The 18,066-nt window shown below is 42.8% G+C and overlaps 1 protein-coding gene across 1 annotated transcript in view; it reads right to left on the bottom strand.

Annotated features, from left to right (window-relative positions):
* The window catches only part of VPS41 (VPS41 subunit of HOPS complex), a 168,745-nt gene that overhangs the window by 44,041 nt on the left and 106,638 nt on the right, over nucleotides 1-18,066 (bottom strand). Inside the window, exons 10-12 of the mRNA XM_029926759.1 lie at nucleotides 16,991-17,057; nucleotides 4,319-4,416; nucleotides 780-909 (exon numbers count right to left, since the gene is read on the bottom strand). Coding sequence (XP_029782619.1) covers nucleotides 780-909; nucleotides 4,319-4,416; nucleotides 16,991-17,057 — 295 coding nt within the window. The remainder of the gene's footprint in view (nucleotides 1-779; nucleotides 910-4,318; nucleotides 4,417-16,990; nucleotides 17,058-18,066) is intronic.

Below are 18,066 nucleotides of genomic sequence, written 5' to 3'. Positions count from 1 at the left end.
GGGCACTTGTGGGGAAGAGCACTGGGTGTTGTATGGAAACCAATTTGACAATAAACTATTTAAAAAAAAAAAAAGAAAGCTCGAACTGTATATTTATTTCCTTTGGCTAAAATGAGAACCAAAAATACTCTGAAAATACAAAAACCAAAAAACATCGATTGCTTTTGAGGCAGTAACATTTCTAAAAGAAAGCTTAGGCTGTTCTACTTTCATCAGTGTATTTCCTTCTGGATGACAGGATGACACTCTGGCACAGATGGCCTGGTAATGACCAAGTAACAGCCGTTCATCCTTGACTTGTGAGCAGTGACCAATGTATTCGTTAGCCACTCAGCAAATACTCAGCGAACGCCGAGTCCCTACCGGGCACTCCCCCAGGCTCTGGGCCTCGAACAGGAAGCCAACCTGCCTGCCGTCCCAGAACAAACTTTCAGATGTATACAGCTGGGAGTCATACAGTGACCATGGAACTATGCTGCCTGACATTAATGTGAACGTCACACCCAACAGGGCAAGAGACACAACATAAGAACGAAGACCACGGAACCCTCTCCCCTTGGTCCTGGCCCCGTGTCTCCCCATCCCTCCTGCGGGGCCTCAAGCAAGCTCTGCAGTATGTCTGAGCCTTGTGCCTACATCCTCAACACGAGAGGCCTGCCCAGGTGGTCTCTAAGACCCTTCTAGCACCTCACCTTAAGTTCCTGATTGTGCTTACCGTGCGAAAGGGGGGAAAAATACAAGTATAAGAAACAACATGAGCCAGAGCCTTGAGCTCTCACCTAAATGATAATCTCTGCACTCATTCTCCTGAAAGCCTCTCACGGTGAGAGCGTCGGAAGAGATCTCCTCGCAGGTTTCAGGAAGTGGCTGGATGATATCCAGTCGAGGCCTGGCCCGGCATTCTCGCTCCTGGGGAGGGGGGGGGCGGGGGGCGGAGAAAGGGAAGGAAAAGGCATGTTTTCATTATATTTTTAGAAACTACACAAACGCGCTCTAGCCAGTCACAGTTAAATGCCCTAGTTTCCTAATTTGGGCAGATGTAGGCCCTTCTAACCTCCTGGGCAACAACCTCGTCACACCACATTACCTTCTCACCTTCCAGTGAGACCAACGGGACAGGTGCTACTGTGCCCTTCGGACAAGGCCGGTCCACCTCCAAGGGCACGGCCACCGCACACGTCCACAACCGGCTCACAGCTCTTCCTCACGAAGGTGGGGAAGCACAAAAATAGCATTACAAACTGCCAAGCCACTGGTACACTCATTGGGGATGCTGAAAAGCCAGGGACTGAGAGCTATGTCTAAAGCAGAATGCACTTAGACGAAGAAGGCAACGGTGGCCATGAGGGCCGCCCAATGTGACAGGAGTCACTGGCGGCTACCGTGACCGGGAAATAGCTTTTAATTTTTATTTCAGTTTAATTAAAATTTAGATAGCCACATATGGCTAGTGACCACAGTTTTGAACAGTGTGCTTCTAGGTCAAGAGAGAAGGGGGAGAGAGGGTTGCCTAGGGCCTAGGGCCGTGCCACTAACCTAGAGGGTGATGAGACACATATTCTCACCGAGTTCCTAAGTCACTCCTCAGTAGTAGTATTCCTCCAGATATCACAGATGAAGGAACAGGGGCTCAAAAACTTGACTGAGGTCACAGTCACGTAATGGGGAGACTGCAGTGTGTGGGAAACTAAGACTTACAGTAAATCTCAGACTTGAAGGCAAGTTTGTGTTACTTTGAACGTTTCTGTTCTTTGAGCATTTGGCACACAGGCTTAGAACATACGCTTGACGATTTTCCAAAGGACCAAGACCTACAGCCATGAGACACCTGTGCAGAGAGCCCAGAGGAGGGGCTGCATGGGGTAAGTCTCCGGATTCCCCACATCCACTGAGTATCACCGTCAGCCTCCAAGAGTTCTTCGATCCCTTTTATTAGGTTAACTGAGGGGCAATTAACATTAGCTTTGCGTCTCCTACATTTAAAAACATGCCCCAAATAAAAAATGCCCAAAATACAGTAGCAACTATAAAAGATCAACTAGTAGAGGAGGAAAAAATAGCATACAGCAGAATTTTTCACATCTGTGGAAAAAAGAGAACCGTCTCAATTTTGGAACAATGGGAAAAAGTGGAAAGATCTGAATACTTAAAAAATGAACTGCTATCACAAGGGCAAAAAAAAAAATCCAAATTAGAACAGCATGAATAGAAAAAATATTGGAAGCAAATAATAGTAAAAGAAAAACCACCTCGGTTGGCCACATAAATAGCTCCTTTAAATGCATAAGAAAACCATCAGAGATGTGATTCATCTGGTTACTTTGCAACCTTTTGCTCACTGGTCATGCGGCCCCCGCTTATCTGTGACCTCCCCAGGAGCAAGATTTTGGTCTTGCTGGTCTTTGATCCCCAGTGCTTACCATGATTCTTGATACACATATGCTTTGGTAATGAATGAAAGAGAAACAAACATAAGGAGGGGACAGCTGAATAAATCTAGATGAAACAGTTCACAGCCACTATAAATGATAATGATAGGAGACAACACAGCCATATGGAGAGAGAGAGAACGGAATAAGGGTCACAAAAGTAGGGCAACACAGAAGAGCGTGTGACCATGATGACAACGGTGCGGAATAACGCACGTGCGTGACAGGCGTGATGGGGAGGGTATTTGGGGGAAGGATATGCACGAGACAAAGGCAAATTCTGTTTAACGTCGCAGTTTAAGTGTCTTTTTCATGTGAGAAAAAGAACAAAGTGGGCAGTGGTTTGGCCCCACGCTCGCTTTACTCCTTTTGTCTTAATTTTGTCAGGTTATTCTGTGTTTAAGGGTCTCAGGTACACTTTAGCGCTATATGGAACAGCTGCGTGTCCCACCACACACATCTGTTAAGTCGTCTCCAAGACCCTCACACCTCTGCCTCTGAAAAAATTCCATTTTCTAATGAGCTCTATGGGGCTGGCCTTTCTTTGGTGTTTACTCCTTTGTAATCCTTTTATTAACAAAGGTTTCCTTGGCACCCCCCCCTTTTTTTTTTTTTTGCTCACTTGTGTTGTCAGGCTTTCCCTTTTTCATTTTACTGCTTCTTTCCTGTCTTTCAATCCCATTCTCAATCCACCCCACCTTCCTCATCAGAAAGCACTGTATTTTTACTCCCTCAGGAGCCATTGCTTTTCTCCATTTTCAAAAAAATAAATAAAATAATAAAGTGATGTCCTGCAACAGGGCTAGAAGCCAACCCTATTGATTTTAGTAGCTCTTCGTATTCACTTAAATCTCAAGCATCCTGTTGCCTAGCAACATGGGCGCCCAGAGCTTCAGGTTACTATAGCGATGACTTCCCACTGCAAGTGCTCCCTCAGAGAAATGCTCTCCAACTACCACTTCAAAACTAGGACTCCCAGAGTTTTTCTCCCCCATTTTTTCCTAGCCAATTGAAAAGGGAGAGGAGGGTAAAGGAGAAGATACAGATAAGGGGTGCCTTCTTACTGCAGAGGACTAGACAATCAATTTGCAATTTCTTTTATATACAGCATCTAAGAGAAAGCCCTTTACAGCAAGCTCTCCTTGTTTATGCCTTGGAGCCACACCCCTACCCACTTCCTGGCAGAACCTCTGGACTGGAACAGTGAAGACAAGCTGGGAATGGGACTCATCCGGGCTTCAAAGGAAGACCGAGTGTCTCCACCGGACGTGGCCTCCACTGCATCACACACACAGGCTTCCCTCCACAGTCACGTACGGCAATGCCTGGATTCTCTGCTGCTTTCTCTTAGCCCTACGTCTCATTCCCTCACTTTTGCATCGATAACTGAGACTTCAACACAATCCATTTCAAAGCAAAATCAGTCTGCTCAGTCAGGATCAGCAGGCCGCTGGGAAGGAAGCGAACCTGTCTGGACCACAGGAAATAACGAACTGCCCTTTCCGTAATTCCCTCTGACCACTGGGACCCCTGCTGTTGCGGCAGATCAACCTCATTGCTGTCATTTCTGCTAATGCAGGGTGTCAGCTCCGTTTCTTTGCCCTTCAGCAAAAGGAATCCTTCATTCCTTTCGCCTAAAATACCAAGAGATGAAAAAAAGAGGGGAAAAAAATGACTCCCTTTTGCTCAGCAAGAGGAACAAAGGCAGGCAATGAGTGGAGCTTCTGAAAGGTAAATATATAATCTTTGTCGACCTTATTTTCTAGGTCAGGAACTTCTGCTCAGACTATAGCACAGCCCTTTCCAGGGCAATCTGACCTGGGCCTAATGTTAAAAAATGAATCCATACTTCCTTTTGTATTTAGGGGTAAAAAAAAAAAAAAAAGTACCGTTTTCTCTGACACCTCCTTGACGTAGGAAAGAACAACGAGCTGGTCACAGAGAGGCGCAAGTCCGCTGATGTAGAATTCGGTTTCAAACTGAGACACTGCAAACAAAAGGCACAAAAGGTTCAGGGTTAACAGGAGCAAACGGCAGCCCACCAAGGAAAGGACACATGGACTTCGGACGCTGGGTGCCTGTACTAGAGAAATCTAGCACAAAGAGGGTGTGGAAAAACACGGTTTTTCTGGCACTAATGAAGTGCCAGAAAAGGATATCCAGGAACTCAAACTTGAAATTTCCTATCACCAGCAAAAGTGAACCTGACAGTAACAGCAGCGTTAACGGTCCCCAGTGACACTATGAATAACGCATTTAAAAATGACATAGTTCAATTCCATGAAGCCACTTTTAGACCCATAAAACCCAATGTAAACTAATATTAATGACAATAATGATTTTTTAAAAATGCCTGAGTTTAGGTTTTTCAAAATTAGGGCATTGCAGTGGTACAAAGGTCACAAGGAGTAATATTTGTTATTATGAAACTACTAACTTCCTTTTTTAAAAAACAAACATTTTATTTGAAGACTTACAAGTAGAAAAAGAAAGTGTTTCAATACAGATTACGTTATGATGAAACACCATGACTTCGTAAGTGCAATAAAGGTCAGAGAAAATAAGAAATTTCTTTCTTCTTAAAGACATTTAAAAATTTAGAACCAGTGCATCACACAGGAAGTATATGGATTTAGTTATGATAAAGTTCACAGACCTGACAGAAAGCTGCTGTAGAATACTTATAATAAATGACTTTTGTCTTAAGCAACTAAGTTTGGGGTGGTTTGTTACACAGCAAAGCTAGCTGATATAGTGGTGGTGCTGGCACAGACTCTTCCAAAAATTGTGCTCACAGAAATGCTGATGCATAGGAGCACATGTACCCCAATGTTCATAGCAGCAATGTCAACAATAGCCAAAACATGGAAGGAGCCGAAATGTCCCTCACCTGACAAATGGATCAAGAAGATGTGGTATATATTCACGATGGAGTACTACATGGCAATGAGAGGGAATGACATATGGCCATTTGTAGGAAAGTGGATGGACCTTGAGGGTTGTCATGCTGAGCGAAGTAAGCCAGGCAGAGAAGGACAGAAACCATATGTTTGCACTCATAGGTCTAGCAGGAAAACAGGAGAGACCTAATGGAGAACCAGGGGGAGCGGAGGAGGGAGAGAGAGTTGGGGAGAGAGAGGGATGCAAAACTTGAGAGACTATTGAATGCTGAAAATGAACTGAAAGTTGAAGGGGAAGGGGGAGGGGGGGAAAGAGGTGGTGGTGATGGTGGAGGGCACTTAAGGGGAAGAGCACTGGGTGTTATATGGAAAACAATTTGACAATAAAATATTATGGAAAAAAAATAAAATAAAACATCTGAGCATGCAAAAAAAAAAATTGTGCTCTGCACACAGACTCATCTGGAGTCTGTAAGAGTCCAAGAGTCTCAGAGTTTCTGGACTCAGATCTTCTCCACAGTTGGTGGTATTAGCTTCAGATTTAATTTCTAGGATGAAACTATTCTTTTCTCCAAACTAAGCGGAAGTCTGTGTAGCGTATTAGAAACAACATTAATGTAAACTCAGAAGATCTGGGTTATAACATCCACTATATCGGACTTGAACAAGTCATTTAACTTCTGCAGGTTTAACTTTTCCCATCTATAAAATATTGGAATCAGAGTAAAAGTAAAATCCCTAACACAGATGAAACAAGGTGCTACTGAATTTTTCTTCTGCCTCCTTTTCACTTTCCTTGCAGGGCACTTAGTGTGACTTGTCTCTGCCTATCTTCAAAGCCAGCTCCTTATACAACTATTTTCACAATTTAATTTTCACACTGAAATGAAATTGAGGATGACAAAGAAATTACTAAATAGCAACATAAGCATTAAGAAGGTAGCATTTCTTATGCGTTGTCCTTGGTTAGATCGCATGAAGGGTCACGGTGCTCTGTTAAGAACCACAGACTGGAACTCCAAAGGCGGGCACTCTGGTCCTAGCACTGCCACTAACACTTCTTCCCCTCAGTCTTTGGGGCTTAAACTGAGCATTTTCATTCGGGCACTTACAAATACTTTCAGTAAAATGGTAATGTGATAAATGTTCACATGAAGTGCAGAAGCAGAGGGCCACTTCCACAACCACGCACCAAGATGAGCACATCCAAGGAAGCCAGGCACCGAAGGTTCTAGAGAAGCTCCCACTGCTGAGTACACATAGGGGGAGGGGGTGAAGCAGGCACAGAAAGGGACAGGGGAGGTCTGGAACGTATAGGTGCTACTGAACAGTGTGGGGCCAGGGATCAAAGAGGTGGCAATCTCACATTCTAGAAGACATATAGGCATATTACCCAGAGGTTCTGACTGCCATCATCCCTGAGGTAGTTAAACCCCGTCTGGGAGAAATGGACTTGAGTTCTGTTTTACTAAATTACATTTCATCACTGAAATGTTGTACACCCAGTGCAATCCATCGATCAGAGATGCCACAGATGCGTGGGGGTGAGAAGGAAGCTTTGATGCGCTGGTCTACCACAGACACCTGAGGACGAGCATCACCCGGCAAACGGCGGGTGAAGAAACTCTCCCCATTCAGGGTGCCGCTTATGCTGCCTCGGCTCATTACTGAGGGAACCAAATACACAGCAAGCCTGGGTTTCTATGAATGAGCTGTAAGAAACAGAATAGAGAAGCGAGAAAATAATTCTATCCAAATCTTCCCTACTTTATATACTTTTTTCCCAGTCCACAATGGCCTCCATGAATTAGACATAAAATTTCCTGTTCTTAATTAAGAATGGTGGAAAAATCTAATGTGTTCCAAAAGAAAACAAGGAGAAATGTGCATAACCACATATCTATTTCACGTCTCGATTCCAGAGATTGTAATAAATGCTCTGGTTAAGTATTACATCACACCAGGCTTTCCTGAGACTTAGTACTAATTTAGGCAGACAGTATGAAGTAACTAAATTACAAAGTAACTAGGAAAAAATGCTATTTACGAAGAAAAGATGTTGTAAATAAAAATCGTGTCGAGATTAATGCCAAGAGAAGGAAATGGGGAATGGCAATGTTTATTCTCCTGAAATACATACGTAAGTGATATAAAACTTTATGGGTTGATTTTGTGAAATACCTTCAAGTAATGACTGGGCTTCCTATTTCAAACTCTCAATAGACCAGTAGAAGTTTCAGTTAATTTATTTTCCCTGAAATTCTGTTCTTTCCCACATAGCAATGCATTTAATCATTTTCATGAAGATTACTTGTTTTTTGCCTAAAGGAGAACTAGTTTAAATACAGAGAGTTTTTAGGTCTATTACCACAGAAGCTCATCTTTTAACTGATTATCTGAAAAAGATAAATCACCAAGAAAATAAAGACAAATTCGGTTAGAGAGCAGTAAAACAAAACAGAAGGTAAAAGCTGGAGAGGGGGAAGGAGGAGGAGAGAAAAATGCCATTTCCAGAGGGAACCATAAAGTAGCTGTACTTCAGATCTACAGGGTGTGGCGATGGCTCCAGAGCCGTGTAAGGGGTGCTGTGCTCACTCTGCGTAGGACTGAGGAGGCAACGAGGTGCGTGTTAGGGCTGAGGCAGAGTTTGTGGCCTGTGCGAGTGATGTGCCCTCGCTTATTCTGGAAAATAAAAATTCCTTGAAATGCTAGAATAAAGAATTCAAGGAAAACGACAAAAGACAGATTCTAGGCATATGGAGAGAAAGAGAAAGCGTCAAAAGGACTATTCATGGAAAAATTCTATCTAGGGAAGTCCTACAGATGCAGAATGGGGACCCTGAGGCAGAAGGGGCCCGGAGTTCTAGATCTGTGCTCTGTCCAACAAAACATTAAGGCAGGGCAAAAAGACAACGTGCGCAATTTTCAATTTTCTAGTAAGCCACATTAAAGAGTAAAAAGAGGTAAGATATTTTAAAATGTGTTTTGTTTACTGCAATGTACCTAAAATGTTTTCAACGTGGAACATAAAAAAACTAATGAGACAATTTACTTATTTTCATATGAAGTCGTTAGAATCCTGCAAGCAGTGAGGTTCAGTCCTCACGTGCCACTTTTCCAGCCTACAAACGGCCAGCGGCTATGCCCGATAGATCGTCTGTCTTGAAAGTCCAGTCATTTTACCCAAACTTATCCTGATGGTGCTCCTTGTGGATCACTATTTTCAGAGATACAGGGTATGACTTGATAGCTTTAACTTTGTTTCTTTGTAGTTGCAGGAAATTTTTCTTGAATTACTGTTTTGGGGATCTGCTCCTTTCCTTTTGTTTTTTTGTTTTTGTTTTTCCTTCAGGGACCCTTACTTGTCAATTGAATCATCTTTGCCAGTCTTTGGTATTTGTCATTTCATTTTAAATCTTTTTCTTCTTGCTTTGTGATTTTTTTCAAACTCTCCTCTTTTCCCTCTTCGATTTCTCGGACGGCATGGTCTGTTTGCTCATGTTCCTTCTAGTTCAATCTTCATTTCTGAAATGACCTTTTATTTATAAACATTTCTTGAGTTCTCTCATCCGAGATCTTTTTTAAATTGACTTTTTGTTTTTTCACATCTTGTTATTACTTTCTTAAAAAAGGTCTTCCAGCTTGTTCTGGGTGTTTCCTTCTGGTTTCTTGCTTTCATTGCCAATGATGTTATTCTGCTCCTTATTTACCTTTCCTTAAACCTTAGTAAGGGATTTGGCCTTGAAGCCAAATCTGGTACTTGTTGGTGGGTGACAACACGGTCCCCAACCTCTTAGGAAGAGGCAGGGACTGGGACAGCTCCTCAGACACAGCAGAGCTCCCGCCCACGCTGTTGTTAGTTAGTGTGAAAACCTGGCCTCTTGCTTTCTGAGACTTCCCAGCACAGTTCCCTCCCTGCTTTTATCTGTCCCTTCTCTTTCTTTTCTACCGTCCCTATCCTCTTCAGCCTCTATGTTCCTCCAGCCTCAGCAGAAAGCACTAGGTGTCCAACTGCTAGTAAGAATTCCCAGCGGCTGCTAGGCTGTGAGCCCCTCACCTAAACACCCAGTGAGTAGCTGATGGTCTTCTCCTGGGAACACCTGCCTGCCGTTCAGGAGTTCTCCTGATCCCGAATTCACCAGCTGCCCTCTCGCTCCCCTCAGACAAGGACACCACAGCGAGTCCAGTGGCTGTCGGTGGTTCTTCCCACTCACTTGTATCCAGGGCTTCAGGTCTACTCCCGTCACTCATTTGTGCTATAAATGTTATCGGTGTGTTTCTGGTTGCAGGATCTAGCTGTTCCATTTTCTGGTGATGACTCAGGTACACTGAAAAACTATGCTGCCACTACCACCATCTCCTGAGAACCCTCCAAGTACAAAATGTTGCAGGGTGATGCACCAGCTCTGTATCAGCCAGGCAACAGGGTCGGGGTTAAAGTTACAAGTACAGTGGGGCCTTCAACAGCATACCTGCTAAGTTTCCAAACGACTGGCAGGAGACCGAGAAAGAAATTAACAAAAACTTTCTTGTACCTTGGGTCTTACTTACGTCTCTGGTTATCGACTATTTAATAAAGAATTACTGAGCACCAATTTGGATTAGACATTCTTTTGGAAGCATCAGAATGATAAAGATCCTGTCTGACTTAATGGAGTCTAGAACCAAAAAAAAACCAATAAAATAAAATAAAATACCACATGCTATGCAAAACTGGAAAAATATATATACATATATAAAAAGAATATATATGCACGTACATGTATACATATGTATATGTATACATACATATACATATGTATACATATACATACATATATATACATATACATACATATATATAAAGATACCATACAAAGCGGAATAATTTATTTTCAGAAGGGTGGGGATAAGGGTGAAAAGAGCAATAATCATGACTATGAGCCCCTCAAGAGCAGGTATGATGTTTATAACATGAAAGAAAACAATGCAGTAAGTGTTTATTAATATTTTTTCACTTAAAAGAAATATTAGAAATGTATATTAAATTGTAAAGGATAAAAATCAAGGTTTTAGGTCTGAATACAAAGACCTGTTTCCAAATAATTCACAAGTAGATTATCTCACTATCAGTGCATTCAGACCTGTAAGTGATATTTAAATCAATATTCTTGATTACTTGCATCTGTATCAATTAAGTTTATAGATACATTTTACTGAAAAATGCAGTGGTGAAACATTAATCTCTTCAGAATAATAGATGTGTATTTATACTTTTCTCCCAATTCTTTCAATTGATCTTTTTTTTAAAGTTTATTTATTTTGAAAGAGACAGAGAGAGCACAACCAGGGGAGAAACAGAGAGAGGGAGAGGGAGAGAGAATCCCAAGCAGGCTCCGTGCTGCCAGAGCAGAGCCCAATGTAGAGTTCAAACTCACGAACTGTGAGATCGTGACCAGATCCGAAATCAAGAGTAGGACACTTAACTGAGCCACCCAGGCACCCCTCTTTCAAATGACTTTATGGACAACAATATTTTAGTCTTCTGATTATTAAAAGAAACCCTGTTTTTCTAAGTAACTGAACATAATAGTAATTACAAACAACTCCCATTTAAAGAACATTCCCTCTGCTGAGGGGCAGGATGTGGAATACTGTACAGACATGATTCCTTTTCACCGTAACTACCTGCCCCTTATTTAGGGATGGTGGGGAGGGGGGGGGGACACTAAAGCTCAGAGACGTCAGGTAACTTGACTAAAGTCACTTAAGTAGAAGGACACTCAGGCAGGAATCTTAAGTCTTCCTTTTCCAGACAGAAGTCACACTAGAAAACAGACATCGGAGTAAAGATACTCAGGTGAAAAGTGTGCTACAGTGAGTCGGCAGAAATGCAAGTTAAGGCTTTGACATCTCTCTGGTTGTTCTGCTGCCAGCAGCTGGGATACCTGACTCCCCCCTTGAACTTGCTGTTGCTACAAAGCGCAAATGCACTCAGCACAGACAACTTGAACTGCTTCTTTGTTCTGGGCCCTTGTTTTCCCTTTGCTGTTTTCAAAATGCCCAGCAGATGTGACCCAGGGGATGCGGTATCTTCACGGGAGCTAAATAAAATCACATGCTAGAGATTTTGGTCTCTAAGACTCTTAAAAACACAAATAAGAGTTTCTCAAGCAAATTATAAAAAGCAACAATTACCTTTTGTTATCTTGTATTCACTTATGAAAAAGCATCGGGGTCCCTTTGTGACAATGTCTTACTCCCAAGAGAATGTGACTCCTCAGTCACTACATATTAGTATTTTTGTAATGACTCTTCAGTAGGTTTTGACACTCTGTCACCCTGACCACTGATTTAAGAAAGTGCATTTGGAAATCACAACATTCCAACATCTTTAGGGATGTGCTAGGGCACAGATGCATTCAAGTAAAAGTGACCTGACCATGTTTCACATCAGCAAACCAGGGAGAAGACTTAATACACAGGCATGAAACAGAAGGGAATGGCTAATGGACAAAGTAACAAAAACATTTAAGCCAGGAGGCCACAGCACACATAAGACAAAAGCCACTGAAAGCAAGTGTAGTCTGCAATTTAATTGCATGTTTTCTAATCAATATTTGGCAGAGCTCAGCTCACGTGATAACCTCATCGGCTCAGGAAGCAGCACAGATGACCAGCGATTCAGGGAGTGGCTTACAACACACTGCTTACACTACGGAAAAGGTCATAATGGTTAAGGACCTGCTGGGTCAAAAGGGCTAAAGCAAGAAGTTATACTTGCAGTTGTAAAAGGGCTGTTGTCAAAAAGGAAAAGATTAATGCTGGTGAGGTTGTGGAGAAGCTGGTACCATGTACGCAGAATGGTCCAGCACCACGCAAAACAGCAAGGAAGTTCCACAAGAAATTAAAAATGGAACTAGTGTATGATCCAGCAATCCCATTTCTGGGTATTTATCCAAAATAATTGAAATTGGGGTCTTAAAGTGACATTTGCTTTCCCGTGTTCATTGCGGCACTATTCACAATAGCCAGGATATAGAAACAACTAAATATCCATCGACAGAGAAATGGATAAAAGAAACATGGAATACAGACAGATAATGGAATATCATTCAGCCTTTAAAAAGGAGGACAATTCTTCAATATGCAAGAATATGGATGAACCCTGAGGACATCATGCTGGTGAAACAAGTCAGTCACAGAAAGACAAATACTGCATGATTCCATTTCTAGGATGTATTTACAGAAGCCAAACCTATAGAACCAAAGAGTGGAATGCTGGTTGCCAAGGGCGGGAGGAGAAAATGGGAAATTGCTAATCAATGAGCCTAAAGTGTCAGTTAATAAGATGAGTGGGCTCTAGCAATCTCCTGTTCAACACTGTACACAGTGTATTGTACACTTCAAATTTTAATAATAACCTTGAGCAGGTTACCTGACCCCTGTAATCTGACCCCACTGAACCTCAGTTTCTTCACCTGTAAACTGGGCTAACAGCCCCTGCTCATCTGGCTTACTGTGAAGGTTGAATGAAATTCTACGTAGCATGTGCCTGGTGGTTGTTTCTAGAAAATGAACAAAATATATTTGTTGCATCAGGTGTTTCAGATTTCTAACCAATACTACGGAGAAAATTTACCAATGCCACACCCGACAACAAACGTTCGAGTCTTCAGCACTGAGAAGGAAAGGGTTCTTACTTTGAAGAGGCATGGACAGACAGCCAGACATGAAATAAGGCAAGTGCAGTAAAATCTTCATTGCAGAACCTAGGAGCGGAGTACACAGGTGCTCATTTTGTGAGAATTCTTCACTTGGCAATAGTTTTTTTTTTTTCATAATAAAAAGTTGGGGGGAAAATTTAATGCAGAAAGAACTAAGAGATTACAAGAGGGCCGAACTGAATTTATAACAGAACACCAAATAAAGCTAGATCCTGAAACAACAACACCCCGAACGATACCAGAGCTGTCCTGATCCCTGACGACACTCAGCCGAGGAGATGGACCACATCACACGTACCGAACCCACGTGTCTGGGTCAGCACCGTAGCAGGTGGACGGTGAGACACACATCTCACCAAGACATTTATCTCCTGCTGGTCTCTACCACCACATGGTTCTTTTATTTCCAGGTCACTGCTGTCCAATCAATCAAGAGGCTAAAAATAAAGCAATGTGCTAAATTCAGAGCCAATGAGGACAGTCAACTGAAGATACGGCCACTGCTTAATTAACATTGAAAAGACATCCCTTCTTTTCTCCTCTCTTTTTTCTTGGCTTCTGTCATTTTACATAGATTCCCATATAGGTTTCCCCTTGATTCATTTTGTTGTTTGTTGATTTTTGTTTCTGAAACAAGCTTGCATAGGAAATCAAGACTAGGAAGTCAGTCATGAATCCCTTACATGCAAGTCCTCTGTCCTGGCAGGAGACACCCAGGAAATGACCCAAAAATATTGGTTTCATTTCTCAAGAGCTCTCCAACTGGCATTCCTGAAAGACCACAGAAGACTTTGGTGAACAGTGCCACAGAGTGAGGGAGTCCTGAGATAGTGCAAGAGATCCAAGTTCAAAGAAGTATGGCAGGCTTAGACCACACCCTACTTTTAACAATGTAATTTGGGGGCACTGAGTCGGTTAAGTGTCTGACTCTTGGTTTCAACTCAGGTCATGATCTCATGGTTTCATGAGTTCAAGCCCTGCATTGGGGTCTGTGCTGATAGTGTGGAGCCTGCCTGAGATTCATTCTCTCATTCTCTCATTCTCATTCTTCCTCTCTCTCTCTCTCTCTCTCTCTCTCTCTCTCTCTCTCTCCCCCCCCTCTCCCTCCCCCTCCCCCTCCCTCTCCCTCCCTCCTCTCTGTCCCTCTCCTGTTCATGCTGTCTCTCTCTCAAAAATAAATAAAAACTTAAAAAAAAAACCACACTACCACAATGTAATTTGGAAAAAGAAAGGACATCCAAAAAGCCTTACATAGAGAGAATGTTTTCAAGGGTTGGTGATTGCCCAGTAAGGCTAATCATTATTGTGATTCTTTTTCATTTATACTAAATGAATATCCTTCAAATAGCAAAAACTTTTGTGTTTTTGAGATTCTGATTTATAAGGAAGAGTTACAAACATTTGGCTTCTAAGAAATGTATGGCCACCGGGAGTTCTTTAACCTCGGTGCCATTTTCACCTCATTTACTCAGAACAGTGGCTCACACTGTTCAGGGCTAAAGCAAATTGTAATCCAGACCTCCTAATATTTCTCTTTTTCTTTATCCTCGTCAAGGACTCTTATCTAAACCACTTTGCCTCCTGCTGTGGAAATGGTTTATATTCTTAAAGGTTTGTTCTCAAGAGGGGAAAAAATGGTACTTAACCACTAACCACAGTAGTAAAACGTCAGTAATGTGATATTGCTAGCACCCACACACGCTCTACTGCACGTAAATTGTAGGCCAGATGAATTCTACTTTAATAACGTGATCCCAGGGCTCCAGGGCCACCACTGGGCCAGCTATTAGCAGTCACAGAGCTGGGAAGGAAGTCTGCACAGTGATAATCACCACCATGATTCAGTGAGCGCCTACTGTATGCCAAGCACCAAGATCAAGACGTTACTTAACATCTAATTCTCACAACCGCCTGCAAAGGTAGGTACCATTGCCTCCACCTTACACTTGTGTCCTTCTAGCAATTCCTCCATCCTTAAAAACTCCCAGGGTTTTCATCCCCCGCCCTGCCACTCAACTGTATTTAAAATACTGGAGTGCTTATCTCTCAGGACACTATGCAATGAGCTGTTCAGAGGTTTTTGCTGGGAAGCAGGAAAGAAGATGGAGACAGTAAAAAGATGATCTTGACCTTGTAGTTTTCAGTTTTCTCTAGCTCCTTGTTCCTTGGCTTTTCTTGGTACCATTATATTCTGCATAGGCTTACTGTCCATACTCTATGCAATCTGAATTATGGATTTATTTCTCCATCAAAGGCAAAAAGTTATTAAAACCCTACCAGCCAACTCACTTCTGTCTTCAAGTGCAAAACACACCAGATTTAAATGTAGCACTATACTAGCCATGGAGGTAATACACACCTATTTTTATTTTTATTTTATTTTTAAAATTTTTTAATGTTTGTTTATTTTTGACAGACAGGAGACAGACCACGAGCTGGGAGGGGCAGAAAGAGGGGGAGATAAGAAATCTGAAACAGGTTCTAGGCTCTGAGCTGTCAGCACAGGGCCTGATGCGGGGCTCCAACTCACAAAGAGTGAGATCATGACCTGAGCTGAAATCAGGCACTTAACCGACTGAGCCACCCAGGCACCCCCACCTTTCTGTTTTTAGAAATACAATCGTGTAGAAATGATTTATCTCAGCTTCACCTTGTTATAAGACATTCCCCACCTCTCATCCAAATAGGGAAATGAACTTTGCAGCCCACTTCTAAGATGGCCACATAAATTGTCTCCCAGTGCTTGGTTCTGAATAATCCAAAAATAGCTTTTACTATAGCTATTTAATTGGCAAACGTCGTTCTATTTTCTTCTCTTCTATCTGAATAACTTTTAGACTAAGACGTAGAAGTAGTTGTGGATCACTCTCGGCATACTTGTCCTGAATAGTTGTTTCCCTGAGTCACTGATTTGCTCAATACACGGTATTACTTAGTACTTACACTGTGCCAGGTCCCTGAGACACAAACAATGAGCCAAAACAGAGCCAGTGTGAGCCCTCAGGGAGGTTACAGTCTGGTGGAAGAGACAGACCCACACTGAACAATCACATAATCACTACAAGTGAAACAGATGTGAGAAAGGGGAGGGTCTGACCCAGGTAGCAAGGTGCAGTGGGCTTTCCCCGTTGCGCTTTCTCAAGAATACTTGAGCTGAAGAATGATTAGGGTCCAGGAAGCACAAACAGGCAAGAAGAGCTTTCGAGAGAGACCTGAAGAAGGAGCGCGGATGAGTGAAAGGTGGCCAGTGTGGCCACAGTGCAGAGACCGAAGAGAAGCTTGCTGTGAGCTAAGGCTGGAGGCATGGAGTGAGGGCCAGCAGAGATGCCAGGCATCTGCTCTCTATGCCACGAACATGGGGACGGGCTGAAGGATGGTGACAGGACCTGGTGTGTATGCCGGCTGCGGTGGGGAGGCTAGACCACAGCAACTCACAGCGGGAGGAGACAAACCAGTCAGGAGGCTGGGGCGGCGGTCCAGAGAAAAGATTACAGCAGCCTGGACTACACCTGTGATGACGAAGAGGGGCAGTGGGAGGGTCCGCCCTGGGCAGGACCGGTGTCAGGACCATGCCACGACTGCGTGGGCGCGAATTCTCTTTGAATTCTCAACCACACCCCGTCGGGTAGGGGTTCCTTCTCACATTTTACAGATGACAATGCAGAGGCATGCAGACAGCTGTCCGAGGTCCAGGTGGGAAACAAAAGAACCAGAACCTGAACCCATGGTTATTCAACTTCAAAGCCAACTACACAGGTACCGTGTAAAAAGTAGAAAAATACAGATAGGAAAAGAAAATAAAGTAGGAGAAATACTGTGGAAAAGTTTCCAAACTTAAGAGCTTCTTGACCTACTTCACTAAGGTACCAAGGGATGAGCCCCAAGGACGAACACGATTTTAGGTTTCTCCTAAAATGGACTCTCTTTTGACGTGTTGTACCCACGGAAGGCTTACCTATTTCAACATAGCGACTTGGCAAGTCCCTCATTTCACCGGCATGCCGCTCCTTCACTGAGCAGATCTAGAAAAGAAATTCACAGGTTCTTTTATTCATTTGATGGAAAACTCCTCATAACATTTCATTCACTGTAGGATACATTTGTTAAATTAGCCATGTAGCACGGAGATGGAGTGCGCACAATCTACTCAGCGACTCTGCTCAGAGAAATTAATTTCAATGACGTATAGCAACCATTCCTTAGGTTCTCCAACATTATTCTTCAGTAAAGTCTTATTCAAGGGCAAAGAAAGAAGGGAGACTGTAACACCGTTTTAAAATGTTTCCAATGACCCACTCTCAGCAACTCTACTTAGGGACTACTACTTTTTTAAATTTTTGTTTAAAAATATTTTTGAGAGAGAGAGAGACAGAACGTGAGCAGGAGAGGGGGAGAGAGGGAGACACAGAACCCGAAGCAGGCTCCAGGCTCTGAACTGTCAGCACAGAGCCCAACGCGGGGCTTGAACTCACAGGCCATGGGATCATGCCCTGAGCCAAAGTCAGCTGGTCACCCGACTGAACCACCCAGGCGCCCCAAGGACTACTTCTCTCATCGTCCAAATAAAGCTCTGCCCAATGGCTATGTGGGCAACATTCACATTAGGGCTTGTGTTTCTGATGACATATTAGCTATTTATTTCACTGTTGCTAAATCATACTTTGCGTAAGTGGCATCACACTCTTCTTCTCTCAAGTGTTTTTTTTCCCCTAAAGTTTTAAAATCAACGTATTATGTACTTTAAATCAGTGTTGGCAAACTACAGCCTGTCTTTGACTTGTCTTTATGATCTGTAAGTTAAGAATAGTTCTTATATTTTGCAAGGCTAGAAAGGAAGGAAGGAAGACATGAGGAGAAAAATATTCAGCAGAAACAGTATGCAGCTCACAAAGTCTAAAGGATTTGCTATCCTCTACAGGAAAAGTCTGCCAACCTCTATTTTCAATTATATGTAGGGGTGCTTTGGTGGTTCAGTCAGTTAAGCATCTGACTCTTGATTTCACTTCAGGTCATGATCTCACAGTTCATGGG

Source organism: Suricata suricatta, chromosome 2 (assembly GCF_006229205.1).
Source record: "Suricata suricatta isolate VVHF042 chromosome 2, meerkat_22Aug2017_6uvM2_HiC, whole genome shotgun sequence".
Classification (NCBI taxonomy): Eukaryota; Metazoa; Chordata; class Mammalia; order Carnivora; family Herpestidae; genus Suricata; species Suricata suricatta.
The sequence above is the reverse complement of the archived record's forward strand: the minus strand, read 5'-3'. Positions and strand labels throughout refer to the sequence as shown.